The sequence below is a fragment of the Micromys minutus genome, assembly GCF_963924665.1.
Source record: "Micromys minutus genome assembly, chromosome: 30".
Lineage (NCBI taxonomy): Eukaryota > Metazoa > Chordata > Mammalia > Rodentia > Muridae > Micromys > Micromys minutus.
This window is the reverse complement of record NC_137965.1, coordinates 19,862,763-19,875,371: the sequence shown is the minus strand read 5'-3', so window position 1 is coordinate 19,875,371 and position 12,609 is coordinate 19,862,763. Positions and strand designations below refer to the sequence as shown.

At 46.1% G+C, this 12,609-nt stretch overlaps 1 protein-coding gene across 2 annotated transcripts in view; it reads right to left on the bottom strand.

Moving 5' to 3' along the window:
* Positions 1-12,609, bottom strand: part of IGF2R (insulin like growth factor 2 receptor) — a 79,694-nt gene that overhangs the window by 19,536 nt on the left and 47,549 nt on the right. For both annotated transcript variants that reach the window (XM_080941859.1, XM_080941860.1), the window contains 15 exons: positions 12,027-12,170; positions 10,668-10,805; positions 9,948-10,095; positions 9,249-9,423; positions 8,760-8,875; positions 8,213-8,381; positions 7,370-7,549; positions 5,388-5,489; positions 4,998-5,099; positions 3,779-3,974; positions 2,333-2,497; positions 1,581-1,721; positions 1,317-1,492; positions 957-1,044; positions 92-307 (listed from right to left, as the gene is read on the bottom strand). In XM_080941859.1, the coding sequence (XP_080797985.1) occupies positions 92-307; positions 957-1,044; positions 1,317-1,492; positions 1,581-1,721; positions 2,333-2,497; positions 3,779-3,974; positions 4,998-5,099; positions 5,388-5,489; positions 7,370-7,549; positions 8,213-8,381; positions 8,760-8,875; positions 9,249-9,423; positions 9,948-10,095; positions 10,668-10,805; positions 12,027-12,170 (2,256 nt within the window). The remainder of the gene's footprint in view (positions 1-91; positions 308-956; positions 1,045-1,316; positions 1,493-1,580; positions 1,722-2,332; positions 2,498-3,778; positions 3,975-4,997; positions 5,100-5,387; positions 5,490-7,369; positions 7,550-8,212; positions 8,382-8,759; positions 8,876-9,248; positions 9,424-9,947; positions 10,096-10,667; positions 10,806-12,026; positions 12,171-12,609) is intronic.

Here is a 12,609-nt window from a genome sequence, read left to right as displayed (position 1 = left end):
TGTCATTCAGCACGTGTTCCTCCCAAGTTAGAGAAATGTGATCCTTGACATCACATCTTGACATTTTGCAAATGAAGATGGAAAACAGTACCTGCCACTTTCTGGAATCCCTGTATTCCTTTCTTTTCCTGGCATGACGAGATGGCCTTGGAACCGTCGTTGGCAGAGCACACATCTAAGGACAGCTTCCCACAGACCCGGAAGTAGTAGGTGTACTCGCCAGCATTGATGATTGTGTCATTGAGGGACAGGGGCGTCAGGTCAAACGAATAGCCATGCCTGGGGTCTCTCACCTGGCAGTTGTCTCCTTCAAGAACATACAGGAGCCAAGAGCAAAGGGTGTCACACAGACATTCACAGTTCCAAATGAGAACAACTTCTATTTTAAATAAACTGTTTTATTTACTTTGCAATACTGAGAACCTAGGACGTAGCATATTCTATGCAAACACCCTGTCACTGAGCTACATTCTTAGCTCTATTTACTGATTTAACACTGGGCCTCATTAAATCACCAAGACTGGCCTCAAGCTCACTCACAGCTCAGGGAGGTAGGCCTTGAACTTAGGTTCCTCCTGCTTCAGCCTCCTGCAAAGCTGAGGTTATAGTTTTACAGTTTTTCAATCAGGCAATGACTATCAGACTGGGCTGCCTCCATGCTGTTTTGTTTACGTGTAAGACAGGTTTGGAGAAGGCCCAGGTACACCAGATTTTAATAATCCTGACTGCTTTACTGGTTTCAAGAAAAACCCAAATCCAATGCAAGTATAGTAGAGAAAGGCTGGTGGTAAAAATTAACAAGAGGCTTAGTAAAGACCTCAAGGATAAGGGGTGACCCAGTCACTGGCACCTCCTGACCCCAAAGGCAGCCACCATCACAGGGCTTCCTATCTGAGACATCATGGGTTTATCACACATGTCACACTATATCTGTACTGCAACAGCCTGGGGCTCACCTTCCTCTCTGATCACAGGACAGGCCTCCACTGTTCGCCACACAAACACGTACTCACAGTTGTTCAGGAGCTGGAACATAGGCGACCCCTGCAACACAAGCCAACAGTTTGCTATGTTCTACTTTGCAAAAACAAGCAAGAGCCTCAGTAAGTATCCAGTCTTTCACTTGCTTAAGCCAAGTATTCAGTATTGATGGGATATTTCAAGCCTGAGGAAACAGTATTCTCTAGTCAAACCCTAGCAATGCCCCCAATTTCTATAAGAACCGACTTCAAACAACATAGAAGACTCTGAGATTAAGGGGAAGTGGGAATAGAAGTAACTACCCACCAAGTGCTTCCTGCTGAGTGCACACTCACCGATGTCTGGGCACACTCGAAAATTATCCTGGTGGAGAAGCGCTGGTTTCCACACCTGTCACCATTCACGTACAGGATGCTGAGAGATCCGTTTCCAGTAGCTTGAGGACTGATCTGCACCACACCCAAGTTCCAACTGTTTTCTTCTGACACCATGCAGGACCCCATGGCAATGCCTGAACAGACAAGAATGGTGAGTGAGGAGAGGCTGTCTTTGGGTCCAGTCAGACTCCAGGAATACAGCAGAACAAGGCCCCAGCGCACCGTGACAGCGAGGGATGTAAGGCAGAGGGTTGCAGACACTCAGATAGAAGTTCCTCTTCTTCCCGCGCACAGTGTCCACAGCGGTCCACGGCCTCTTGACGGCGCTCAGCGCACTCAGGTCGTACTCGTTCCCAGCTGAGTCTGGGGTGGAAACAACAGAAAAAGTGTTTTCCTCTTTGTTCTGGGACCACTTTCCCTTCCATGGAAAGACTGTCAGGATTCAAACGACATGTCTTGCAAGACACAAGGAAATCCACAGGAAGCCTGGACTGCAGAAACATACCCGTCCCTCTGTAAAAACCATCACAGAACAGCAGAAGCTAAGCAATCAGAGGACGCAGCCACCTCAGGGCACAAATGAGGAGCCCTTAGGTCTTGTGTCTTTTTACTTCCTTATATAAACTTTGGACATACATCTGTATTTGACTTCCTTTTTTACTTGAGTTTTCTTCTAAATTTTTATACAGCATCTGACCCACAAACCACAATTTAAACCCTTGACTATATGGGGGAGGGGTCTCGTCAAGAGAAGCACTTGTATCACTAAGCATCATTTTAAAACAAGCATCAATCGGGCATCATTTATTCTGGAGCAAAGCGTATGTGCTACATTTATAAATGGTTACCTCACATTCAAGCATGAAGAGACTCGTAGGCAAATAAATAAATATAGACAGACACACACAATCTCTCTCTCCCTCTCTCCTCCCCCCCCCCTTACTGAAACCCAGCCTAACAACTCCTAGGCTCACCAGTCACTTGACAATCCACTACAGAAGGAATACAAGCCAATGCAGTTTCAAACTCAAAGAATGTGTTCCGGATCCCTCGTGTAGAGTCAATATCCTGATGGAGGAATTTAGCCGTTCCTGGGTAAATGTCACCATTGCAAATGAAACGGATGATGAATGCTGTGCCTGTGGAACAAGAAAGCCACCAATCAGAAGGTGTCTCCGACTTAAGACACCTGTAATTACATTCTCAAAAGCTTACTCAAAACATTTTCAATTAGTTTTTAATTTATTTTTATTCCTAACTGCCACAAAGCAACGAAATATTCATGGGACATGTGATCACATTTCAAGCAAAGCATCCAACAGGCAATCATCACAGAGTAACTGGAGGCCCTCATCACATCCTCAAGCCGAACTCAACATTTCCTCTCTACTAGCTACTCAGAACCACAATCGGTGTTGTCAACTAAGAGTCCTGTGTTGTAGAGAACAGTATTCCTCCTGCCCCGCAAACTGCTAACCCTGCTACTCAAACTCTCCACAGCTCCCTACCCTAGACTCTATTAGCTATTACTCTACTCTCTGATTCGAGATGAAGTGCTTACCTTTCAATCACCAACAACCGAGGGAGGCTCTGTGTGTCTGACTTATTTCACTAAGCATGGTTTCTAGTCATGCAAATTACTTCAAATGAGAGGTTTTCACCCAGTTCTAGTAACTAACTACTGTGTGCCCATTTTCTCTATGTATCCACCTACCACTCAAGGAAGATTTGGTTGATTTTATTCATGGGCTGCTATGAAAAAGGCTGCAATAAATACATGTACTGTGTCTTTGTTGCATAAAACCTGTTTAAGTCTGATGTAATAAATTCAAAGAATTTCCCTTTGATGCCTATGTTTTAGGGTTTGCTCTAAACTGAGTAATATTAACTCCAGACATTCTGTCTTTTTTCTGAATTTAGAGCAAACTACTTCAATTTCCCCTGTTCCATATGGTGTGGTCATGACCTTTCTATTTGGGGGGTTTATTATGAAGAAATGATATGAAAGTATCATTCCGTCTGGTTGTTGGCACACGGTTGTTTACAGCAGTCCTTAATGATGGTTTGTATTCTGTGGAATACACGGTTATTATAGTGTTGCATTCCCAGGATCTGCTAACAGGACATGTGAAGTAGAAAAAAGTAAGAAGCCGACAGTACAGATTCCACACCCTCCCAGTGCCACTCAGATGGTATGCACGCCATCGCACAAGAAACCATATCATCAAATGGAAAAAAAAAAAAAAAAAAAAAAAAAAACAGGTGGAAAAGAATAAACTTAGAAAATAGTAACTTAAAATCGCCACCCATCACTTCTTTAGCACCAACCGAAGTGTAATCCCACCCGCCTCTGAAGAATTGGAGGTGCAGGATAAAAAGGAGTGGGAACTACATGAATGTCCAAGTAACCCTTGGCTCACCTCTGTCAGAGGGAGAAGAGCCTTTGTAGGTCAGAGTGAGAAATCCCTCAGCAGACAACTGGAGGCTCTTCTCCACCCCAACTGGCCTTTCTGGCCTCAGGTCCTTAATGTCTTCAATCTGAGTTCCTGCCTCACAGCCAAAGGCTGGCTGCCCCGAAACCGTTCCACAGGCAGGCACTGAACCACAGATATTGAACTGGAAGCCAAACAGAAAAAAAAAAAATTGTACAGGCTCATTTAGATACCAAGACTTACCACAGAACAGATCTCTAGAACCCAAAGTACCACTGGGCTAAGTATCTGGTCCTCACTAACAGTTTATCAACTTCAGGGCACCTAGGTCCTACAGTCAGAATGGCAAAAACACAAGTCCAAATAACAAAACCTACACAAATCCCTCTAAGGTTTAGTGCACAGTGTTCCATACTCTTCTTTTACAGTCTTCTATCTGTATATATAATCACTGCACATAATGATAAAGCACACACTGGGAAGCAGAACAAACCACTTTATTGTGTCTTTAATCGTGCAGAGAAGGGTGTGCAGTTGGAGTCTCTGATTTCTTAAAGGTGCTGATTCTATTTAAAAAGCAGGTCTGTCTGCTGTAGTTCTGTAAGAAGCAGACATACCTGTGGGAGAGGCCGCCAAATGTGCAGGGCAGCTGAACCCAGCAGGGCAGGGGACAGGGTTGGATAGTAAGAAGCAGAAGCCTAGTCTTGCTGTGATGCAAAGAGCTGCTGGTGGGCAGTGTGGCCCCAGCAGACAAGTGGTTCCCTGAAGCACCTGGGCTCAGGCAGTCTTCCGGGCAGCTCCATCTCTACATCACTACCCACTCACTGGTCTGTCCCTGCAACCAAGAGCTGTTGTGGCAGCACACTGGCTCTTAACAGCGTGCTTAGAGTACAAGGATGGGCCTCTCTGGTTTGCTTCTGGTGGACTCTTTGTGTAGCTCATGTTCTAACTGTCACCATGCTGCTGCTGCTTGGAAACTTCTAGACACACAGCAGCAGGTAAGGAGGGGAAACTGCCCATCTAACTGCACAAGGACTCTGGTGATGATTTTATCTCATTACCCACTCCCAACCTGGGTTTTCTTTCCTCTGGTGAAGCAACTGTCCTCTCAGCACTAAGGACGCCTGATTCCCAAACCCATGGCCCAAGTGACTTGAATGCAGACAGCCTTGTTTAAAGATAACTAGAAATTGACCACATAACTTACCACAAAAGTCTTTCCAATGCCTAAGACCACGTATCCTTGAGGAGAGTTGAGTGGACTCAGATTAAACACAAATCCACTGTTGGGGTCCCTTACAGAGCAAGCCTATGAGAAAAAAGAAAGGAAAGGAAATACATTCACAGCAATTCTACAAGAGCAAAGCAAACATGAAGACCCCCAGAGGCCACATCTTGCCTTAGCAAGCTACACTGTTCCCCATCTCAAATCACAGTGGTTGTAGTGTGCTCACACACAACCCCTTGCCTGCACCAATGTGGGATGTGTGTGCAGAGGAAGCCCTGAAGATCTAGGTACCAATGGTAGGGAGGAGGCAGAGGATGGTAACACACGTGTCAGAAAGGAGGGTGGGTGCACATGGGACAGCACACATACCTGGTCTGAATCTGTGATTGTCTGGATAGGGCAGGCAGCCTCTGTGTTCCACAAGAAACTGATCACACATTCCCAGTTGAAAGTGAATATGGGATGAGCATTCTGAAAGTTCACAAGAGCAGAGAGAAATCAGCTGGACATCAACACAGCAGGCAAGCATCAGTGAGCATCAGTGTGTCAGAATAGACTCCACTGACAGTCCACGACACATCAGCACCTGATGTGCACCTCCTACCTATACCACAGTGTTCTCATTACCCCGACAGGGGGCCATCTCATATGCATGGGCATTAGCATGTCTGAAGTCAAGCAAGCAGTACATGGAAAAGCTCAGCCAGAGTCTAACAAAAGCAACCAGAAAGTTGCTATGCATAGTTGTAGACAGTAGCTGGAATAAGGCAGAACTGACTTGTGTGGGGCTAAAGAGATGGCTCAGAGGTTAAGAGCACTGGTTACTCTTCCAGAGGACTGTGTTTCAATTCCCAGCACCCACATGACAGCTCACATCTGTCTGTAACTGGAGTCTGTACCTTGTACAGACATGCAGGCAGAACACCAATGGACATAAAAATAAACAAATGTTTTAAAAAATGGCTTGTGTGTCAGGGAAGGGCTGAGAGGCAACAGGAAGGAACACAAGGAGAGCTTCTATGTGGGGCAAGTATCTTATATTGTGACTCAGGTTCTGACTACACAGATGTGCTAATTTTTTAGTATAATTTTGCTTATAGTACATGGGGTTTCAACAAAAGTCTCCTCCACAAAAGCTGCATTCCATTCCGTGAGTGCTGTCTCCATCACAGACAGCAGTGGCTCACGGTTAGCTAACTGGACAGCACACGAAGACTCCACGGACGACTTCACTGGCATTATCCAGCCTGACTCAGCCCACAGCCCAGAGTTCCTCCTGTACGCTCCGCCCACACTCCTCATCAACCCGGACCTTGGCTCCCCAAGGGTAAGAAAGACCCAGGCTCTAGCCTGTGATGTACTCTGTGAACCTGACCTCCTTTTCTCTCCCTCAGGAGTCTTACCATGACCCACACCAGGCCCATAGGCATACCCAGCTCAGCCACTATAGGAAAATACTTGGAACACTACGAATTGTCTGAAGAATTTTCTAGAACTAAATGCATTATCCAAATGACAGCAAAAAGGGGAAAGAAAAGAATGACAGGGCTCCACACACCTAGGCCACAGCTGCCAGGCCTGGCTAAAATGAGACCAACAGCTGTCTCCCGAAGTGAGCAGCACTCTTTCCCGACTAAACAAACAAAACAAGCAAGCACTCAGCAGCCCAGGATCGTGTAGGTAAGGAAGTGTATCTGCAGCCCATGGGTGGACACTGTCCTCAGTCATTTCATAACCTCAGAGAACCGAGCAAAGGACAAAACAAAGCTCATGTCTGCAGGGTGCCTGGACACAGGCCTCACATCCACTGGACTGGGCCCTAGGAGAGTCCAGGAGTCTACAAAGAACAATGGCACAAGCCTTTAATCACACCCTGAGTTTGAGGTTTACATAGTGAGCTCCAGACCAGCCTGAGAGCCTGTCTCCCCAAAATACAAAAGCAAAAAAAGGGGGGAAGGGGAGGGAGGGAGGGAAAAATGGTGGGAGCAGCCATTAGGTTGGTGAAATAAGAATTGTAGCTATAAGGCAGGTGCCATAGCCCTCACCTTTGAGCCAAGCACTCAGGAGGCAGAGCAGTATCAGTTCAAGGCCAGTCTGCTCTACATAGCAAGTTCCAGGCTAGCCAGGGCCACACAGTGAGCCTCAAGTCTCAAACAAACAAAAAATGACCCCAAAAAAGTTGTCAACATGGATTTTGGTGACAAGTGCACAGGACTCATGATGAATACAATATTCCTGGTAACTCGGTGACGCCTAAGATGGACAATCCCAGGCCCTGGATACTGTGCTGCAACTTAAAACAAATAGAACTGTACACACTGGTCCGGGTGCTTTTCCTGGGCAGCACTTACCATAGTTCCTCGACCACAGACAAGATGGATCCTGGTGCTGTAGGTGGTTAGCTGGCCATCACTGGTGGTGCAAGCAGAGCCGTTCACATACTCTAAGAGGAGGCTGCCGCTCTCCTCCACAATGGGGCCTGTCTTTGCAACTCCCAAGTTACTGATGGCTACAGTCTCTGACAAGGAGCCCTGCAACAGAGTGTGGATTTGGCTTCCTTCCTCAGGAAGTCAACTTTCTACTCATAGTAGTTATTGCCTGTGAAGCGACCACCAACTGTGAGCAGGCAAACAAAATGCAGAAGCCTTGGGTGGGGGAAGCCCTGAGTGGGGGCTGGCTGTACCCTAAAGCTGCTGCTGTGGTCATGCACGTACAGCCTCAAATACCTCTGAGGCACCAGAGCACACCAGCGTGTGCAATAATAGCGAATGCTCACATCTTTTGCAGGAGTCAACTTCTGGAGTCTGTGTGCAACTTTCAAAGCCCACCACATATGTGGACCACAGGAAAGGTACGAACGTTCTGCCAGTAGACAATGAAGCATTCAGCACCCTGAGTGGCATTACCTCATGCATCTGAATCACTCCAAGCAACACTCTTACATCCGACTCTGGGGCAACCGGAGGCTGAGCTATGGATGTCTGCAGAACCACTCAGGCACCTAAACTCGGGCCAGCATAACCACTAAGAGCTTTCTCTGTAAAGTATTGGATCAACAGTGGCCAGTGGCCATTTTAAGTCTGAACAGATTCAATGTGTTGTGTGCCTGTTCAAGGGGCACACCCTCAGAGGCTTCAGTACCTCCACACACCAGGCCTCTAGTCAGAGAGAAAACATGAGAAAAGCAGACATACCTCCTTATTTTCGTATTTCATCTGGCAAACAGACGCATATCGATCACAACCTGGCACGGGATTCAGAGGCCGACACACATTGAGGTAGTATTTCCTCCGTGCGGTATGGTCCCGGGAGTTTTCCATGGCATACCAGTTGCTTCCACGGCCACCTTCAGACTTCACCAGACTAGTTTTAACACAAAAGTATGCTTTTACAAAGGTAAACTAGCTAAAGCCAGCAGTTAATGTTTAGTCACTAGAGAAATAAAGACATTATCAATGGAGACACACTTGAATCAAGCTATACGGTGACTGACTCACAGGACATGTCATAACACTTTGACTGAAGCTCCACGTGCAGAAGACCCCGCCATGATCCCCCAACACACTCACCTTACACTGTTTACTGTGTGAACAGTGAAGGTCTATGGAGTGTTATGACAAAGATCAACTGATGGCACAGACATGACAAGATCAGACCATGTCCACCTCTGTTTCTGTGTCCCTAGTCCTGTACCCTGGGGCCATCACAAACCTACTGTCATCAGCTAAGCCAAGTGCTCACCTGGAGAGGTCATACTGCTCCATCATGGAGGGGTCTGTCACCATGCACTCCAGAGGCTCTTCTGGGCAGGCATAACTGGTGTACCACCGGAAGTTGTAGGTAGAGTTGTCCTCTTCCTAATCCCAAGACAAGAGACAGGAAAGGATAGCACAGGCACCTACATCTGTGATGTCCCCCAAAGACCCACAGTAAAACTAGCCCTGGCTTAACATCAGAACTGTGATGGAACCTGTCCTTGGGCAAGGGAAGGATCTTTTGCCTGTTTTCTAAACCAGCGAGCAGGGCTGTGGACTAGCATTAAGATAAATGGGTCTCTGAATAAGCAGCTTAACCAGTAACTACATACTGCCTACGTACCCTGAAAACTGCAAAAGGAATGATTATATGATGGTTTGGCAAGAAAACCAGACTAATAATAGCTCTGTTCCTACAGAAAGGTGGGTAACTGGCCCAGGTATGGCCAGGAAAATTACCCAAGACAATTCCCACCTGATATTCTGGGAAGCCCACTCCAGCTTCACGATCACAGAGGAAGGTAATCAGTGTGGTTCTTGGTATGTGCTTCTCATTGTTGTAGGACGTGCCGTTCTTGTAGCTCAGCTGGATCATCCCATCGTAGTAGGTAAGCTTAGTGTTACTCAGCCCCAAGTTCCAAGACTTACCACTGAAATGAACACAGAAATGTCAATCTGGAAGTGCCATGGGGCAGGAGCTATCTAAGGCTACACAAATGGGGGCAAAAGCATGGTCAGACCAAGACACTGCAGTCCCTGGGAACCTCATATGCAGCTCTTTTGGCTGTAGAAGAAGAAAAGCAACACGCGCTTGCACACAACACACACACACACACACACACACACACCTCTTAGCACTACTGACCTGTAATGCAACTTAATTCATTAGAACTAACCCTATACAGTAAGAAGAGATACATACATAAATACACAAGAACTGTAAAGCTCAAAGATCACAAGTGAGCACCAAGAAAACCCACACCTCTCTCAGCCACTAGGATGAGGCTTGGCCCCTTCTCTGCGAAGTTCAGGTCCTGGCATCCTGCAATTCTTCTGACCAGGTCTTCTCAATATTTCAATGCTCGTCAAGCAATGGTGTTCAAGGGAAACCTAACTACCCCTGTGGAAAATATTCACTAGCCAAAGAACAAACCCAGAATCAGAAGTTACTTGCCTTTTTGACACCTGGCAGGCTCCTGAATTTGACTGACATGAGCTCACGGACACAGGGCCACAAACATTTATGTAGAAGTCATATTTCTCTGTCTCAACTTTATATGCACCATTCTTCTTGTAGAGGAGTGACAAATCAAAAGAAAACCCTGAGTAGCATAAAAACAGCACAGGTATGTCAGGCTAGTCATAGCATGGGGGAAAGGGGATGGTGCAAGCTTCTCAGAAAGAAATTACTCTCGAAGCAAAATGATGCTGAAGAAGGGAGATCACTTTACCTTTAAGCTACCATTCCTGCAGTGACTATCTCCTGCCTGGGCACAGCTCGTCACCACTGCCCTCTTCCACTATGTGGGCCCTACAACCCTGTTCAAACTGTAACTCCAGGTCTCACAAATGTGGTATAGTCAAGCAATATAACCAAACTGTGATGGCCTTCTTGTACACTCCCCTATCGAGGGAGTATGGTCTAGGATTCATCCAAAAGTCTTTCAAGTGTGTGTGTGGATCCTCTTCTGCTCAGGTAAATCCAGCACAGCCACAAATTCAAGATGGGAGCTGCACAGCTCAAGCAAACAACAAAAGATGCTTGGGGTTCTATCCAGTGGCATGAACACAATTCTAAAACGGGTCACTCCTAATAGTCATGCTCAGTCTTTAGCAAAAACTACCCATGGGCCTAAGGCACACCAGACAACAGAGGCACGGCTTAGACACTGACCTGCCTGAGCATCAAGGACAGTGCAGTTTGCTCCTTCAGTCTTCGACAGCACACAGGCAGCAGCCGTGTGCCACTCAAACTCATAGAAGCAGCCATCAGACCCCGCAGCTCTCAGCACTGGAGCACTTTCCAGATCACCTGTTAACGGGGAGAAGAGGAAGAGGGAAAAAACAATCAAGCACTTATCTGCTGATTCTATAACTTTTTTCCCTGTTAGAAGTCCAAGAAAAGGGGAGGTTGAAAATGGTCGTACAAAGCTAGGAATGTGGCTCATACGGTAGAGTGCTTGACCAGTTTAGCCTTTCTTCCATCCCCAGCACTGTATAAAACAGACATGCAGCGCCTGCCTATCTACAATGCCAATTCTTCAGAAGGTGGAAATAGGGACATAAAAATTCAAGCCCATCCAATTGCACAGAAAGTTCAAGGCCAGTCTTGGCTATGGGAAATCTTGTCCCAAGAAAGGGAGCTTTGGGAAAAGGAATATCCTACAAATACTATGTGATTTTATGGATAGGGCTTGCCTAGAATGGGCAAGTCCACAAACAGGCAAACTAGATGGGTGCCAAATGCTGGGAACAAAACTCTGAAGTACTATTATTATTTCTAAGACAACAGGTTTAAGTGTGGAGAGATGGAGAAAGCTCTCAAGATGAACAGCCATTAACAGCTGCAAGCACCCAACCAGCTCAGCTACCTATCTGAAAACAGTTCAGATGGTTTATAAGCATTGTGCTATATATAGTCTACCACAATAAAACAAGAAACAAAACATTCCTAGCTTGTGTTCTTCTTCCACTGCTGAGAATTTATACAAAGGAAACTTTACAGGGTGGGTGTAGAGAGGATATGTAAGTTCCCAGCAGTAAAATGCTTTAAAATAATAAAATTGTGCCACATCGACAAAGAAATCCCTAGAAGTCATAAATAGAATTGTGAAGCGTGGACCACACTAAACACAGCATCCTGAGAACACTGAAAAACATGCACAAATGCTTTGTTGGCAAAAATAGCAGAAACCTGTCAGGAGAGGGATAACTATGGTTGAGATGCTGCAATCAAGAAAATATGTCTAAGCCATTTACGATCCCCTGTGGAGGAAATTCTGCACTCCACACCCCTGATCCTCTGACAGTCCTTACGAACAGGATGTCATGCAGAGATTCATGGCTCCTTTGGAGTATGTCAACACAACTCTCTGTGGACAACATATGGTTTCTCCATTTCTAGGCTGAAATCCAAACAGTTTGATTCCCATCACCAGAGACTAGAACTAGTACAGCTCAGCATCACCCTCTCCATCCCACTCCCACTGCAGAAATGATGGAGAATCTGGGTGTGCCTCTCCTGTGACATTACCTGGCTTGCACACAAGTGTGACGTTAGTTGTTATTTTCTTATCATTACCACAGTCATCACCATCAGAGTAAGAGAGCTGTATGTGTCCTTTCTCTTTTGTAGGAGAAGAGACAAATTTTCCAAGGCTTTTACTTCCATTTTTATCTGGGGGGAAAAAGAAGGTAGAGTGGAAAAGCCTCATCATGTAGACATTAGAAAGTATACCAAGACTCAGCCGAAAGCCAGTAGGTCTCCAGGATCTTTTCTCAGCCCACCTAACATGGCTAGTTTTCCTCAAAGAAAAAAATTATCAGTCACATCCAGGCCACCTCCTGCCTTAGCAGGGACATATTGGAAACAATACATGGATCATTGTGGATTTCCTCAAAGGTATCTCAAGGACAGGGTGGTGTGGGCACCATCACTGTCTGTAAAAGACACTGTTCCACATCTAGGGCCTCAGCTGCCCTTAGACATGGGCAGCTGGGGGCACAGCCCAAGCCATAGGCTTTACTCATGACCAAGCAGAAACTCACTCCCCTGTGGCACCCCACACTGAATCCCTGGCTCAGCTACTTTTTGAAGATGTCTATACCTGAGCCCT